General features: G+C 48.6%; 1 protein-coding gene across 3 annotated transcripts in view; it reads left to right on the forward strand.

Annotated features, from left to right (window-relative positions):
- The window catches only part of MOV10L1 (Mov10 like RNA helicase 1), a 70,726-nt gene that overhangs the window by 13,812 nt on the left and 43,864 nt on the right, over positions 1 to 13,050 (forward strand). For all 3 annotated transcript variants that reach the window (XM_019018781.2, XM_019018782.2, XM_063704582.1), the window contains exons 4-8: positions 4,331 to 4,443; positions 4,852 to 5,039; positions 9,832 to 9,972; positions 10,561 to 10,802; positions 11,294 to 11,426. In XM_019018781.2, coding sequence (XP_018874326.1) covers positions 4,331 to 4,443; positions 4,852 to 5,039; positions 9,832 to 9,972; positions 10,561 to 10,802; positions 11,294 to 11,426 — 817 coding nt within the window. The remainder of the gene's footprint in view (positions 1 to 4,330; positions 4,444 to 4,851; positions 5,040 to 9,831; positions 9,973 to 10,560; positions 10,803 to 11,293; positions 11,427 to 13,050) is intronic.

The following is a 13,050-nucleotide window of genomic DNA, read 5'->3' on the forward strand; positions in this document are numbered from 1 at the left end:
CAGCAGTCCCCAAACTTTTTGGCACCAGGGACCAGTTTTGTGAAAGATAATTTTTTCCACAGACCAGGGAGGGAGGATAGTTTTGGGATGATTTCAGTGCATTACATTTATTGTGCACTTTATTTCTATTATTATTACGTTGTAATTTATAAGGAAATAATTATACAACTCACCATAACATGGAATCAGTGGGAGCCCTGAGCTTGTTTTCCCAGAACTAGATGGTCCCATCTGGGGGTGATGGGAGACAGTGACAGATCGTCAGACATTAGATTCTCATAAGGAGCGCGCAACCTAGATCCCTCGCATGCACGGTTCACAATAGGGTTCCAGCTCCTATGAGAATCTACTACCCCTGCTGATCTGACAGGAGGTGGCGCTCAGGCTGTAATGTGAGCAATGGGGAGCGGCTGCAAATATAGATGAAACTTTGCTTGTTATCCCCAGCTCACTTCCTGCTATGCAGCTTGGTTTCTAACAGGCCACAGACCGGTGCCTTCTGTCTACTCTCCCCCAGCCTTCCCTGTGTGGACTGTCCAGCCTTGTCTTTGGTGCTTGTGGAAAGCACTAGCAGAAATTGGCGCAGGGGTCAGGGGAGTGAGTTTGGGAGGGGCACTCCCTGCCTGGTGCCCTTTGGAGGCGTCTGTCCTTCCCATGAGGCCACGGCCCCTCACAGCCGGAGCTACAGCCAGGATGACCATGTGGTTTAGCCTCCAAACTGGTACACGTTTGAGAAGGAAAGGGGATGTCAGAATTAAAATTAGATCATTTTTGAAATATCTATGTATTGGTTAACAGAGTGATTTTATTATATTAGTGGACTTTTAAAGAAGTATTTTTCAGAAACTATTAAAAAAAGGTGAGTATATTAAAAAATGTCATATTGGTTATCTGGACATTATATTCTTGGTACATATTAACATACTTTAATATCTTAGCATCTAAGATGTATTTTTCCGAAAAATGTATATTTTTCAATATGATCTTACTCTTATTATCTCATATAATTGCGTGGCGTTGTCTTCAAAGTTGCATTTTATGGTTGATGAATTTGAAATTGAAATTGTAAACACCTTTGATTGAGGCTTTTTTTTTTTTTTTTTTTTTTTAAAGACAGAGTCTCCCTCTGTCATCCAGGCTGGAATGCAGTGGCTCAGTCATAGCTCACTGCAGCCTCAACCTCGTGGGCTCAAGCAGTCCTCCCACCTCAGCCTCCCTAGTAGCTGGGACTACACACATGCACTTCCATGCCCAGCTAATTTTTGTGTTTCTTGTAGAGACAGGGTTTCACCGCATTGCCCAGGCTGTTCTTGAGCCACAGTGTTTTTAATTGAGGAAATATTAGTAAACTCAAAGCAAAATCTGTAAAATGTAAGATGTTGACAATTCTGTATTTTTTTCTATTGAAATGTATTACTGTTCCAGCCCAGATGTTTTCATAGGTACTGTCTTTTTGCATCAATTCAGAGCCCATAAGTGTTCAAACATTTTTATAAGCTGACATTCATCAAGTAAGTTGTCTCTGTCATTCTTTTCATGTGTAGGCCTTCTCAGCGTCTCAGGGCCATTCACGCCCTTACAGAATATCAGCTTGTCCAGTTTAAGAAAGGGCTTCATCGAAAGATTCTTTTGAAAGTTTGGAATATTCTCAAGTCCAGTCTTAGAATTTCAACATTCATCTGTGGATTCCATTTGAGCTCCTGAGATCTGATTGATTATTTCCTCTATTGTTTTTGCATTTTCCTATTCATCAGCTTTATTTTCAATAACTACAATTTGCAAAAGTTATCAAAAGCTGAAGATTTTGGGTTCTACATGTATTAAATAAAGATTTTCTGCTGACTTGAACAAAGTAAAACCAAAATTTAGAGATCTCACTTAAAAAGAAAGTAAAAGGAACATCATCACAGGACCTTTTGGTTGATTTACAGAACAGTTCCTCAGGTTCAAGCATTAGTAAAATCCAGGTTGGGGGAGCAGCAAAGAGAAAATGAGGGCTGCCAGCCCCCAGTGTCCGTGTGTATGTTTCGTTGTCATGAGCTTTGTCACAGGAGTTGTGCATGTATGTATGTCATAGAAGTTCAGGAACTTGTATGTGCTTGTCTTCCAGCTGGCTGCATGTCTGGAGGATCATGTGTGCACTATAGCCATCTGAGTGCATTTCTGCTGTCTCAGCTTCCTGACCTGCAGGGTCTGATTTGTACTGTGGTGCTTTACTCCGTTAACATCCTGTTATCACTGTAGAAACATATATTTTTATCTCCAGTGTTGAATTTCTAAACTTAATTTACAGTGGCATTCACCATAATGTCAAATATTTCTCCTTCAATAGAAAGGTCTTCTGAAATCTTTACTTTTGTTTGCTTGTTTTTGTTTTTTAGAGACGGGGTCTTGCTCTGTCACCCAGGCTGGAGTGCAGTGGCACAATTGTAGCTCACTGCAGCCTGGAATTCCTGGGCTTAAGTCATCCCACCTCAGCCTCATGAGTAGCTGGGATTTCAGGCTCGTGCCATCACACCCAACTAATTCTTTTTTTTTTTTAGAGATGGGATCTTACTGTGTTGCCCAGGCTGGTCTCAAACTCCTGGGCTCAAGTGATCTTCCCACCTCAGCCTCACAAAGTGCTAGAAATCTTTACTATGATTCCATGATTCTGCTGGAAAAAAAAATTAATTGAATTTAACTTTTTTTCTTTAAAGTAACTGTACAACGTATAGAACTAGTACATTAATAACTATTGCTTCACTTTTCATTTCTGTCCAGGGAAATTCAGAATAAAAATTGGCAAAATTCTGTTAAACAATTGTGGAATAAATGAAGGCATGGTTTACAAAACGCTGTATAAATGTGTCTCCAGAGTTGCACGTATTAAATTGTGGTTTTAGGACATGGTCTTTTTTTTTTTTTTTTTTTTTGAGACGGAATCTCACTCTGTTGCCTAGGCTGGAGTGCAGTGGCTCAATCTTGGCTCACTGTAAGCTCTGCTTCCCGGGTTCATGCCATTCTCCTGCCTCAGCCTCCCGAGTAGCTGGGACCACAGGTGCCCGCCACCACGCCCGGCTAATTTTTTGTATTTTTTAGTAGAGACGGGGTTTCACTGTGTTAACCAGGATGGTCTCAATCTCCTGACCTCATGATCCACCCGCCTCGGCCTCCCAAAGTGCTGGGATTACAGGCGTGAGCCACCGCGCCCGGCCAGGACATGGTCTTCTTAAAATACTCCCTGACCTTGAAGTCAGTGCCCTAGCATATTTTAGTGTCTTCTGTTTTCTTTCTTTTCTTTTTTTTTTGAGACGGTGTCTCGCTCTGTCACCCAGGCTGGAGTGCAGTGGCGTGATCTCAGCTCACTGCAAACTCTACCTCCCGGGTTCACTCCATTCTCCTGCCTCAGCCTCCCGAGTAGCTGGGACTACAGGCGCCTACCACCGCTCCCAGCTAATTTTTTGTATTTTTAGTAGAAACGGGGTTTCACCGTGGTCTCGATCTCCTGACCTTGTGATCTGCCTGCCTCGGCCTCCCAAAGTGCTGGGATTACGGGCGTGAGCTACCGCGCTTGGCCTCTGTTTTCACACAGACAGTGATTTCACCATGGCTCACATGTCGAATGTAGGTGTCAGCTGCTATTTGTGCTGTTACGTGTTCATCACCAGCTTTCTGGAGACACAAACTCAGTATTCAATTATACACTTTTTTTTTGAGCTTCCAGAGTGCTTATTGCAAAATAACAAAAAGATTTTAACTACCTGTACCATGGCAGACCTGTGCAGACCATCTCTCTGTTCTGTCAGCACCACTCAGCCACTTCATGTCACTGAACCTGCAGTTTTCCACCAGCTGCGGGAGGCCCAGCAGTGTCTTGCATCCGGCAGGCCATAGCTTGGGCCACAGCACAGCTCTCTGGCACACTGAGGGGCTGGCTGGACCATTGAGTGCTTCCCTCACACCTGAGTGCAGGTGTCTCTCTGTTCCCGAACACCGTGTATGTGTCCCTGACAGGGAGGTGCCACAAACACTGCAGGACAGGGGAAGGGGGATGCCACCTGCCCTCAGATGTGCCACACGAGGAGGGACTGCCACGAGCATGCACACTGCACCTTCTAGAGCCTGGAGGTGTGAGTGAGAGGCTCCAGCTCAGCTCATTTTGTTGCAGTGGTTAATAATAATACTTCAGGGTTTTTTATTCCAAAATATGTTTCTCACAGTAGTAGAAAGTGCCTTTTAAATGTTCAAATGTATCCTCAGATGTGATAGAAATGATTTCAGTGCACCATGACCTCAGAATGACTTGTGCACTTTAACACTACCATGGCTTTTTTCCTGGCGGTTTTAGGCTTCGAGCCCTGCAAGGGAGACTGGGTGGAGGCTGAGTACCGGATCCGGCCTGGCACGTGGAGCAGCGAAGCCACCTCAGTGAAGCCACTGAGATACAAGCGCGTGGACAAGGTAGCGTGCCGACTAGTGGCTCCTCTCTGTGCTTCTAGCAGACCTGCCATCAGGGGTAACTTGCACGGCCCAGGCTTCTCCTGCATGTGTTGGAAGCCTGGAAAAATAAAGCTTTGTCATGGCCAAAGAGGAGTGTGTTTTCCTATTGACAATGCTGTGTTTCCTTAGGAAACAGTAACTCCTAGTGCTTGCATACCTAAATTCTAAGGTCTGTAGCTTATGCAACAGTGCTAAAATGTTCTAAGGAGAAATGTGTGTTGGAGAATCACTGGACCAGTGCTACAGGATGGCGGACTTGAGCTTCCTGGTGCAGCTTGTGTGCTTTGGGCTGACTTGGGCGTGTGTTAGAGCTGCGCCCTGTCGTCATGCAGCACCTGCTTCCTGTGACGCTCAGCTCTCTGCTCCCAGGTCTGCATCTCTAGCCTCTGTGGAAGGAACGGGGTGTTAGAGGAAAGCATCTTCTTTACCTTGGACTCCTTGAAACTGCCAGATGGGTACACACCCCGGAGAGGTGACGTGGTCAATGCAGTGGTGGTGGAGAGCAGCCAGTCGTGCTATGTCTGGAGGGCGCTTTGTATGACCCTAGTGAAGAGGGGGTAAGAAAACGCTTTTCTGGCCAGGTGCGGTGGCTAACGCCTGTAATCCTAGCACTTTGGGAGGCTGAGGCAGACGGATCACCTGAGGTTGGGAGTTCGAGACCAGCCTGACCAACGTGGTGAAACTCTGTCTCTACTAAAAGTACAAAATTAGCTGGGCGTGGTGGTGCTCACCTGTAATCCCAGCTACTCGGGAGGCTGAGGCAGGAAAATTGCTTGAACCTGAGAGGCAGAGGTTGCCGTGAGCTGAGATTGTGCCACTGCACTCAGGCCTGGGCAACAAGCAAAACTCCGTCTCAAAAAAAAGAAAACGCTTTTCTTCTTTGGGATGTGAAAGGCCCCATATAAGTATATTTTGAAGAGTTACTTTAATAAGCCAAATAGTAGACATTTCAAGCCCTGAGTTGTTGGGGTAAGAGGAGAGCATCCCTAGCACTTCGGGAGGCCGTGGCAGGAGAATTGCCTGAGCCCAGGAATTTGAGACCAGCCTGGGCAACGTAGTGAGACCCCATCTCTACAAAACATTAAAAAATTAGCCAAGCAAGGCCGGGCACGGTGGCTCACGCCTGTAATCTCAGCACTCTGGGAGGCCGAGGCGGGTGAATCATGAGGTCAGGAGATCGAGACCATCCTGGCTAACACGGTGAAACCCCGTGTCTACTAAAAAATACAAAAAATTAGCCGGGCGTGGTGACGGGCACCTGTAGTCCCAGCTGCTTGGGAGGCTGAGGCAAGAGAATGGCGTGAACCTGGGAGGTGGAGCTTGCAGTGAGGCGAGATCGCGCCACTGCACTCCAGCCTGGGCGACAGAGCGAGACTCCTTCTCAAAAAAAAAAAAAAAAAAAAAATTAGCCGAGCATGGTGGTGTGCACCTCTGGTCCCAGCTACACACGAGGTTGAAGCAGGAAGATTGCTTGAGCCTAGGAGCTTGAGGCTGCAATGAGCTGTGATCGTGCTACCGCACTCTAGCCTGGGCAACACAGCAAGGCTCTGTCTTAAAAAAAAAAAGAGAAAGGAAAAGGAGGCTGGTCATGGTGGCTCACGCCTGTAATCCCAATGCTTTGGGATGCTGAGGCGGGTGGATCATGAGGTCAGGAGTTCGAGACCAGCCTGGCCAATATGAGGAAACCCTGTCTCTACTAAAAATACAAAAATTACCCGGTTGTGGTGGCAGGCACCTGTAATCCCAGCTACTTGGGAGGCTGAGGCAAGAGAATCACTTGAACCCAAGAGGCAGAGGTTGCAGTGAGGCGAGATCGTACCACTGCACTCCAGCCTGGGTGACAGAGGAAGACTCTGTCTCAAAAAAAAGAAGACTGTCTTGCCGGGCGCGGTGGCTCATGCCCGTAATCCCAACACTTTGGGAGGCCGAGGTGGGTGGATCACAAGGTCGGGAGATCGAAACCATCCTGGCTAACATGGTGAAACCCCATCTCTACTAAAAACACAAAAAATTAGCCAGGCGTGGTGGCGGGCGCCTGTAGTCCCAGCTACTTGGGAGGCTGAGGCAGGAGAATGGCGTGAACCCGGGAGGGGGAGCTTGCAGTGAGCCTAGATCACGCCACTGCACTCCAGCCTGCACAACAGAGTGACACTCCATCTCAAAAAAAAAAAAAAAAGACTGTCTTTTGGAAGCTTTCAGCCATCTCCATGGTTGACTGAAGGTGGAGTTAGGGGTCCCTCTTCATCCTTCATCTTACCTTGGTGATTGCCGTTTTGGGTGGATTTTTCTGTTTTGTTGTTTCACATTTTGGCATTTAAAAAATGCATTGGATGTAGTTGGTTCTTAAAATTATTGGATTTCTGGCTGGCCACAGTGGCTCACGCCTGTAATCCTAGGACTTTGGGAGGCCAAGGTGGGCGGATTGCCTGAGCTCAGGAGTTCGAGAACAGCCTGGGCAACATGGTGAAACCCCGTCTCTACTAAAATACAAAAAATTAGCCAGGCGTGGCAGCGCACACCCTTAATCCCAGCTACTCTGGAGGCTGAGGCAGGAGAATTGCTTGAACCCGGGAAGCAGAAGTTGCAGTGAGCAGAGATCACGCCACTGCACTCCAGCCTGGGTAACAGAGCCAGACTCCATCTCCAATTAAAAAAAAAAAATTATTAGATTTCCTGTATCTGTGTTCTTCTTTGTGTGCTAGCCATGACGAGGCTTCCCTGAGCTCCCTACTTGTGGGGCAACCCCAGCTCTGACCCACCCCCTCCCTGCCTGCCTTTCCTCCTGTAACCAAAAGGTATGTGAGACAGGTCTCAATCAAGTTAGAAGTTCACTTTGCCAAGGTGAAGGACATGCCTGGGAAAAAGGACCACAAATCCACAGGAACCATCTGTGGTTCATGCCTTTTTCCAAAGATGATTTTGAGGCCTTCAATATTTAAAAGAGAAAAGTGGGCTGGAGGAGAAAGAGGGTGTGGTCACATGACTGAATACACATTTGCAAGAGGAAAGGAAAAGGAGCAGGGAGGGAGAGTTGGTTGTGTAAATCAGCACTTTGATGTAAGAGAAGGTAACATGGAGATGTTTAACCTTGTCTTGTAGCTCTCTGCTTGGGGACAAAGGAAAGGCAGCTTCTTTCATGACTCAGCTTCTGGCTGAGTTTTTTCGTTTTGGCATGGTGAGTGGGGTCCTGACTCTGTCTTTGCTTTTTTTTTTTTTTTTTTTGAGACGGAGTCTCGCTCCGTCACCCAGGTTGGAGTGCAGTGGCGCGATCTCTGCTCACTGCAAGTTCCACCTCCTGGGTTCATGCCATTCACCCACCTCAGCCTCCTGAGTAGCTGGGACTATAGGCACCTGCCACCATGCCTGGCTAATTTTTTGTATTTTTAATAGAGACGGGGTTTCACCGTGTTAGCCAGGATGGTCTCAATCTCCTGACCTCATGATCCGCCCACCTCAGCCTCTCAAAATGCTGGGATTACAGGCGTGAGCCACCACGCCCGGCCCCGAGTCTTTATTTTCTTTTCACACTCTTCACTCACCACCAGTGAGCTTCTGAGACATCTCCTCCATTAGTCCGCTTATTTTTGATCCCGATAGAATGCAGGTTCTGTTTGGGGAAAGCGTCTGCTTTCCAGCCCCATATCTGGTGCCTGGCTGGGCCTCTGGGTGCAGACAGACAGCCCTGTGTGAACTGAGCCACAGGGGTGTGCGGAGCAGTGCGCCCCATGTAAGGGAGCAGCCGGAGGGTGGACTCGGGGCTGTGGGACGTATTATGGGACAGGGCCTGGTGGGCTCAGCCTCCTAGGAGCCTTGCCCTTCGGCCCACTGGCAGATGCTTGTTTGGGTGCTCGGAGCCCAGTTCCCCCTCCCCACTGGACCACGCTTTCCTTTGGGAGGGTGCCTAGGGCCCATCCTGTGGGTCATGGATGTGACGTGCACTGCTCCCGCTGCATCTGACCACAGAAGCCTGGGACGCACAGGAGCTCTGCTTTCAGCCCAGTCTGCTGAGCCTGGCGGTGCCAGGAAATAAGACCTGCACCTCCTCCCTATGTCTGAGTCGGACTCCTCAGGCTTCCTGTCTGTTCTCTGACCTCATCCCCAGGCAGAAGCTGTGGCGTCCCATTCTTGCATCAGGCCCAGGAAGCATGGGCCTGAAGCGTGGCCTGGGGGTCTTCAGGGACTCACTAGGGCCGCTAAGGAGACAGCACAGCACGGAACCTGCGCTTTCCTTACTCTTTAGGCTAGTAATGCTTGAAAAAGACCTGTTTCTGCCCCAACAGCATTTCCCCACTGAGGCCTCCTGACCACAGAGTAGAAGCTGCTGGGGTGGGTGAGCCAGGGAAGCTGGGGTGCCTGTTCCTCAGCTCATGGCCCTGGGTGGGGCAGCCCCTCTGCACTCTAGAAACAGATCATGTGCCAAGCGAGTTCCTGCTCTCCACTCAGCCCCACAGCCTTCCCATGGCAAGAGCTCCGCAGCTTCTCCTGTGGGGGCTGAGCCACGCACCGGGCAGTCGCATCTGACGACTCCTTCCTGCAAAATCCCCACCCCGTCCCTCAGCAACGCTGTGGACTCTCTTTCCCTGCACCTCCCTTGTCATACCTGGGCACACAGAGAAGGGAGAGCCAGACAGGCACCCACCAGGAGGAGCTGCTCTGTAGCTGGGAACCTCACTGAGTTTGCAGCAGGGGCCAGAATTGTGGCAAGCCATTCTAGAGACCCCATTTTTTTAATGGTGCTGCGGACTGGGAAGTGGCATGAGGCAGGTTTACCTTCTGGAAAGAGCTTGTGGAGAGTCAGGGAGGAGAATCAAGCCTGTAGCATCAGTAGAAGAAGGGGAAGTAAGTGGGTCCATTTTTAGGGAAAGGTAAAATCTCATCTTCTCATTTTCTAAAGAGAAAAACTTCTCATTTCACTGTTTGCAAACACTTCAAAGCAACAAAACTCTTTCCAAAGCAAGTTTAGTGGAGCCCTAATAGGCAAGGCCCATGCTTCCCCCACCACCACCTTGGGAGGTGGCTGGAGAGAAGAGGACTGAGAATGCCACCCTAACCCTGCACTCTGAGCAGGAGGTAGGGGAGTGCTGGGGAGCACGTTCAGGACACTGTTCTCAGACTCCTTGCCTGTGGCTGTCCCCTGGGCTGCTCCCTTTTCTCTAGACTTTATGAAGTGCGTCGTTCTCTTCCTTAGGGTTTGCCATCCTCCTTAGAAAGCTAAGTCTGTGGAAGCCCTGCCTGTGGTGAGGTGGTCCTCTGAGTGCCGCCACCAGCAGTCTATCCTCAGGAGCGGAGGCAGGCGAGGAAGGGGTGGTGCTGCTGCAGAGGGATGTCTTTCTGGGGCTCTTTTTTCAGAGACGCCGCCCCTGTTCATGAGGCCACTCATTTCTATGGAACTATTTTGCTGAAGAACAAAGGTGATATTGAAGTTACACAGATGACACATTTTGGAACCCTAAAGGAAGGAAGAAGTAAAACCATGGTGATCTGGATAGAGTGAGTTTGCCACTGAAACATTTTCTATAAAGCTACATTAATGGCTTTTACACTATGACTTAATAATTTCTGTAAAACCAACTTTACTTTGGTCATTTATTTTTTTCTTTATGAAGATCTTTTCTTTTCTTTTCTTTTTTTTTTGAGACAGCGTCTTGCACTGTCGCCCAGGCTGGAGTGCGGTGGCGCGATCTCGGCTCACTGCAACCTCCGCCTCCCGGGTTCACGCCATTCTCCTGCCTCAGCCTCCCGAGTAGCTGGGACTACAGGCGCCTGCCACCACGCCTGGCTAATTTTTTGTATTTTTAGTAGAGACGGGGTTTCACCGTGTTAGCCAGGATGGTCTCGATCTCCTGACCTCGTGATCTTCCGCCTCAGCCTCCCAAAGTGCTGGGATTACAGGCGTGAGCCACCACGCCCGGCATGAAGATCTTTTCAAAATTTTTTACCCAAAAATGACCTTTTCGCTTATATTCATAAGTGTATTTGCAGTCACCACTTCCTAGATTAGGTTCTGTGTTTTATGATAACTGAATATTTTGGTTTTAGAAATCCTGGCTGTGTTCATAGTTAATTGTATTTTTCCAGGAATAAAGGAGACATTCCTCAAAACTTAGTCAGCTGTAAACTGGCTGGCTGGGATAAATCTAAACAATTCAGATTCCAAATGCTGGATAAAGACCAGATGTGCCCCGTGGTATCTTTTGTTTCTGTTCCTGAGAAGGAGAATTCATCAGATGAAAATATTAATTCATTAAATAGCCACACAAAAAACAAAACCTCTCAGATGTCGGAGAGCAGTTTGGTGAACAACAGAGGAATCTCTCCAGGTAGTGGACGTTTCCGCTGTCACTGCGTGAGGTCGGGTGGGCTGGGGGCCGTGGGGTTGTGAGTTCTGGACAGAGGGCGGGCAGCAGGGGCCAGAACACCCGGCAGCTGCAGTGCTTTGTGCTCTGAGCTCTTCGGCTTCAGGCCCTTCTCTTGCTGACGAGGTTAGGGAGAGGGACAAAAGGCAGCTTGACAAATACCAAGAGGTGCTTCAGATGGCGGCCGGCTCCTGAGTACTTCGAAGCAGGGAAAGATTGCTGGGCGCGCGGGGGCAGGCCTTCTATCCCAGCACTTGGTAGTCACAGCCCTCTCCTACTTCCAGCTGCTCTCTCTCTTTATGTTTTTCCAGCCACCATCTGAGGCTTTGCCCCGTGTTTTTGTGTGCATCTGTCTTTGTGTGTGTGAGAGAGTATTCATTTCCACTAAGCATGCCAGCACTGTTAGAGATAATTTACCTTTTGGTCTACTTTTGTATTAAAATTTTATTTCCCAGGTGATTGTACCTGTAAAGGAGAAAATGGAGAAAAAGACAACATTCTATCAAGGAAGCAGATGACAGAGCCTGAGCCTGGGGGGCTTGTCCCTCCAGGGGGAAAAACCTTCGTTGTGGTCATCTGTGATGGAAAGTAAGGGCCTGGAGGTCTGGGGAGAGCCGCGTTTTTAAGTTTCTCTGATACTTCTAGGTTGGGTGTTATAAAAGGTACTCCTTTGTGGCGGGTGGATCACCTGAGACCAGGAGTTCGAAACCAGCCTGGCCACCATGGCGAAACCCCGCCTCTACTAAAAATACAAAAATTACCTGGGCCCCTGTAATCCTAGCTACTCAGGAGGCTGAGGCAGTAGAATCGCTTAAATCCAGGTGACGGAGGGTGCAGTGAGCCAAGATCGCACGACTGCACTCCAGCCTGAGACGGAGCAAGACTCTGTCTCAAAAAAACAAAAAGGTACACCTGACGTTTTTGATGTGACAGAATCCTAAGAAAAAGCATTGGTCTAGAAGCTGGCTACCAAGTGTGACCCACCTGGGGCAATGGATCCTGTAACTTCGCACGACTCATGAGGGTCCTCACCAGATGGCCTCTCACCCTCACAAAGAAAATAGGGTGTCTCTGAGGCTCTCTGAGGCCTGAGCTCCCTGTGCTTCTGCTGTTCTGAGACATCACGTTGGCTCCTCTTCACTGCCTTGCCTGTGTTCCCCATAGCCAAGCCCTGGGACCTCGGTCATCTCCATCCCGTCACCTGGGCATTTGGCCAAGGCACGGACAGCACAGTGTGCTGAGGGAGGGGCAGGAAGGGCCTCTTCCTAGCTGGGATGCCAGACGCCAACCTCGAGCCCTTCGCTCTCCCTGGTGTGGTTGGTTACATCAGCTGACCAAACAGGCCCTGTCCTCCAGCTCCCTGTGTCTCTGCATCCCTGCCTAAGCTGCCCGACAGTGCGTGATAGCCTTCCAGCTGGGTGTCTAATTCTAAATTTTTTGAAAAACTTAAATCTGATTAAATCACAGCTCATCAACATCAAGCTGTGGGTGGCAAGTGCACAGTCAGCTGTGTGAGGTGCAGCCAGCTTCAATGCTTTTTTTTTTTTTTTGACATTATGACAACATAGAAACAGGTTTTTTCAAAAAAGCCATAGGTGCTAACACGGTGAAACCCTGTCTCTACTAAAAATAAAAAAAATTAGCTGGGCGTGGTGGCGGGCACCTGTAGTCCCAGCTACTCAGGAGGCTGAGGCAGGAGAATGGCGTGAACCTGGGAGGCGGAGCTTGCAGTGAGCCGAGATCGCGCCACTGCACTCCAGGCTGGGTGACAGAGCGAGACTCTGTCTCAAAAAAAAAAAAGCCATAGGTGTGCACAAAGTGTAGTGTGGATGACGTAGCCCCAGTTAGAGCCACAGCGAGGACTGGGCAGAAAGCACATTAGATATAGTACTTATTTTTGGTCATGTCATAAAATTCTGACTTAAAATTGGGAATATCAAAAATTTTTCCTATTCTTTATGTGTTAGGATTACAAAAAAGACTATTGAAGATGCTTACTTTTTTTTTTTTTTTTTTTTTGAGACAGGGTCTCACTCTGTTGCCCAGGCTGGAGCGCAGAGGCATGATCACAGCTCACTGCAGCCTCCACCTCCCTAGGCTCCCACCTCAGCCTCCCGAGTAGCTGGAACCACAGGCACACGCCTCCATGTCCGGCTAATTTGTGTATTTTTTGCAGAGACAGGTTCATCCTATATTGCCCAGGCTGGTCTCA

The sequence above is a fragment of the Gorilla gorilla genome, chromosome 23 (assembly GCF_029281585.2).
Source record: "Gorilla gorilla gorilla isolate KB3781 chromosome 23, NHGRI_mGorGor1-v2.1_pri, whole genome shotgun sequence".
NCBI classification, from domain to species: Eukaryota; Metazoa; Chordata; class Mammalia; order Primates; family Hominidae; genus Gorilla; species Gorilla gorilla.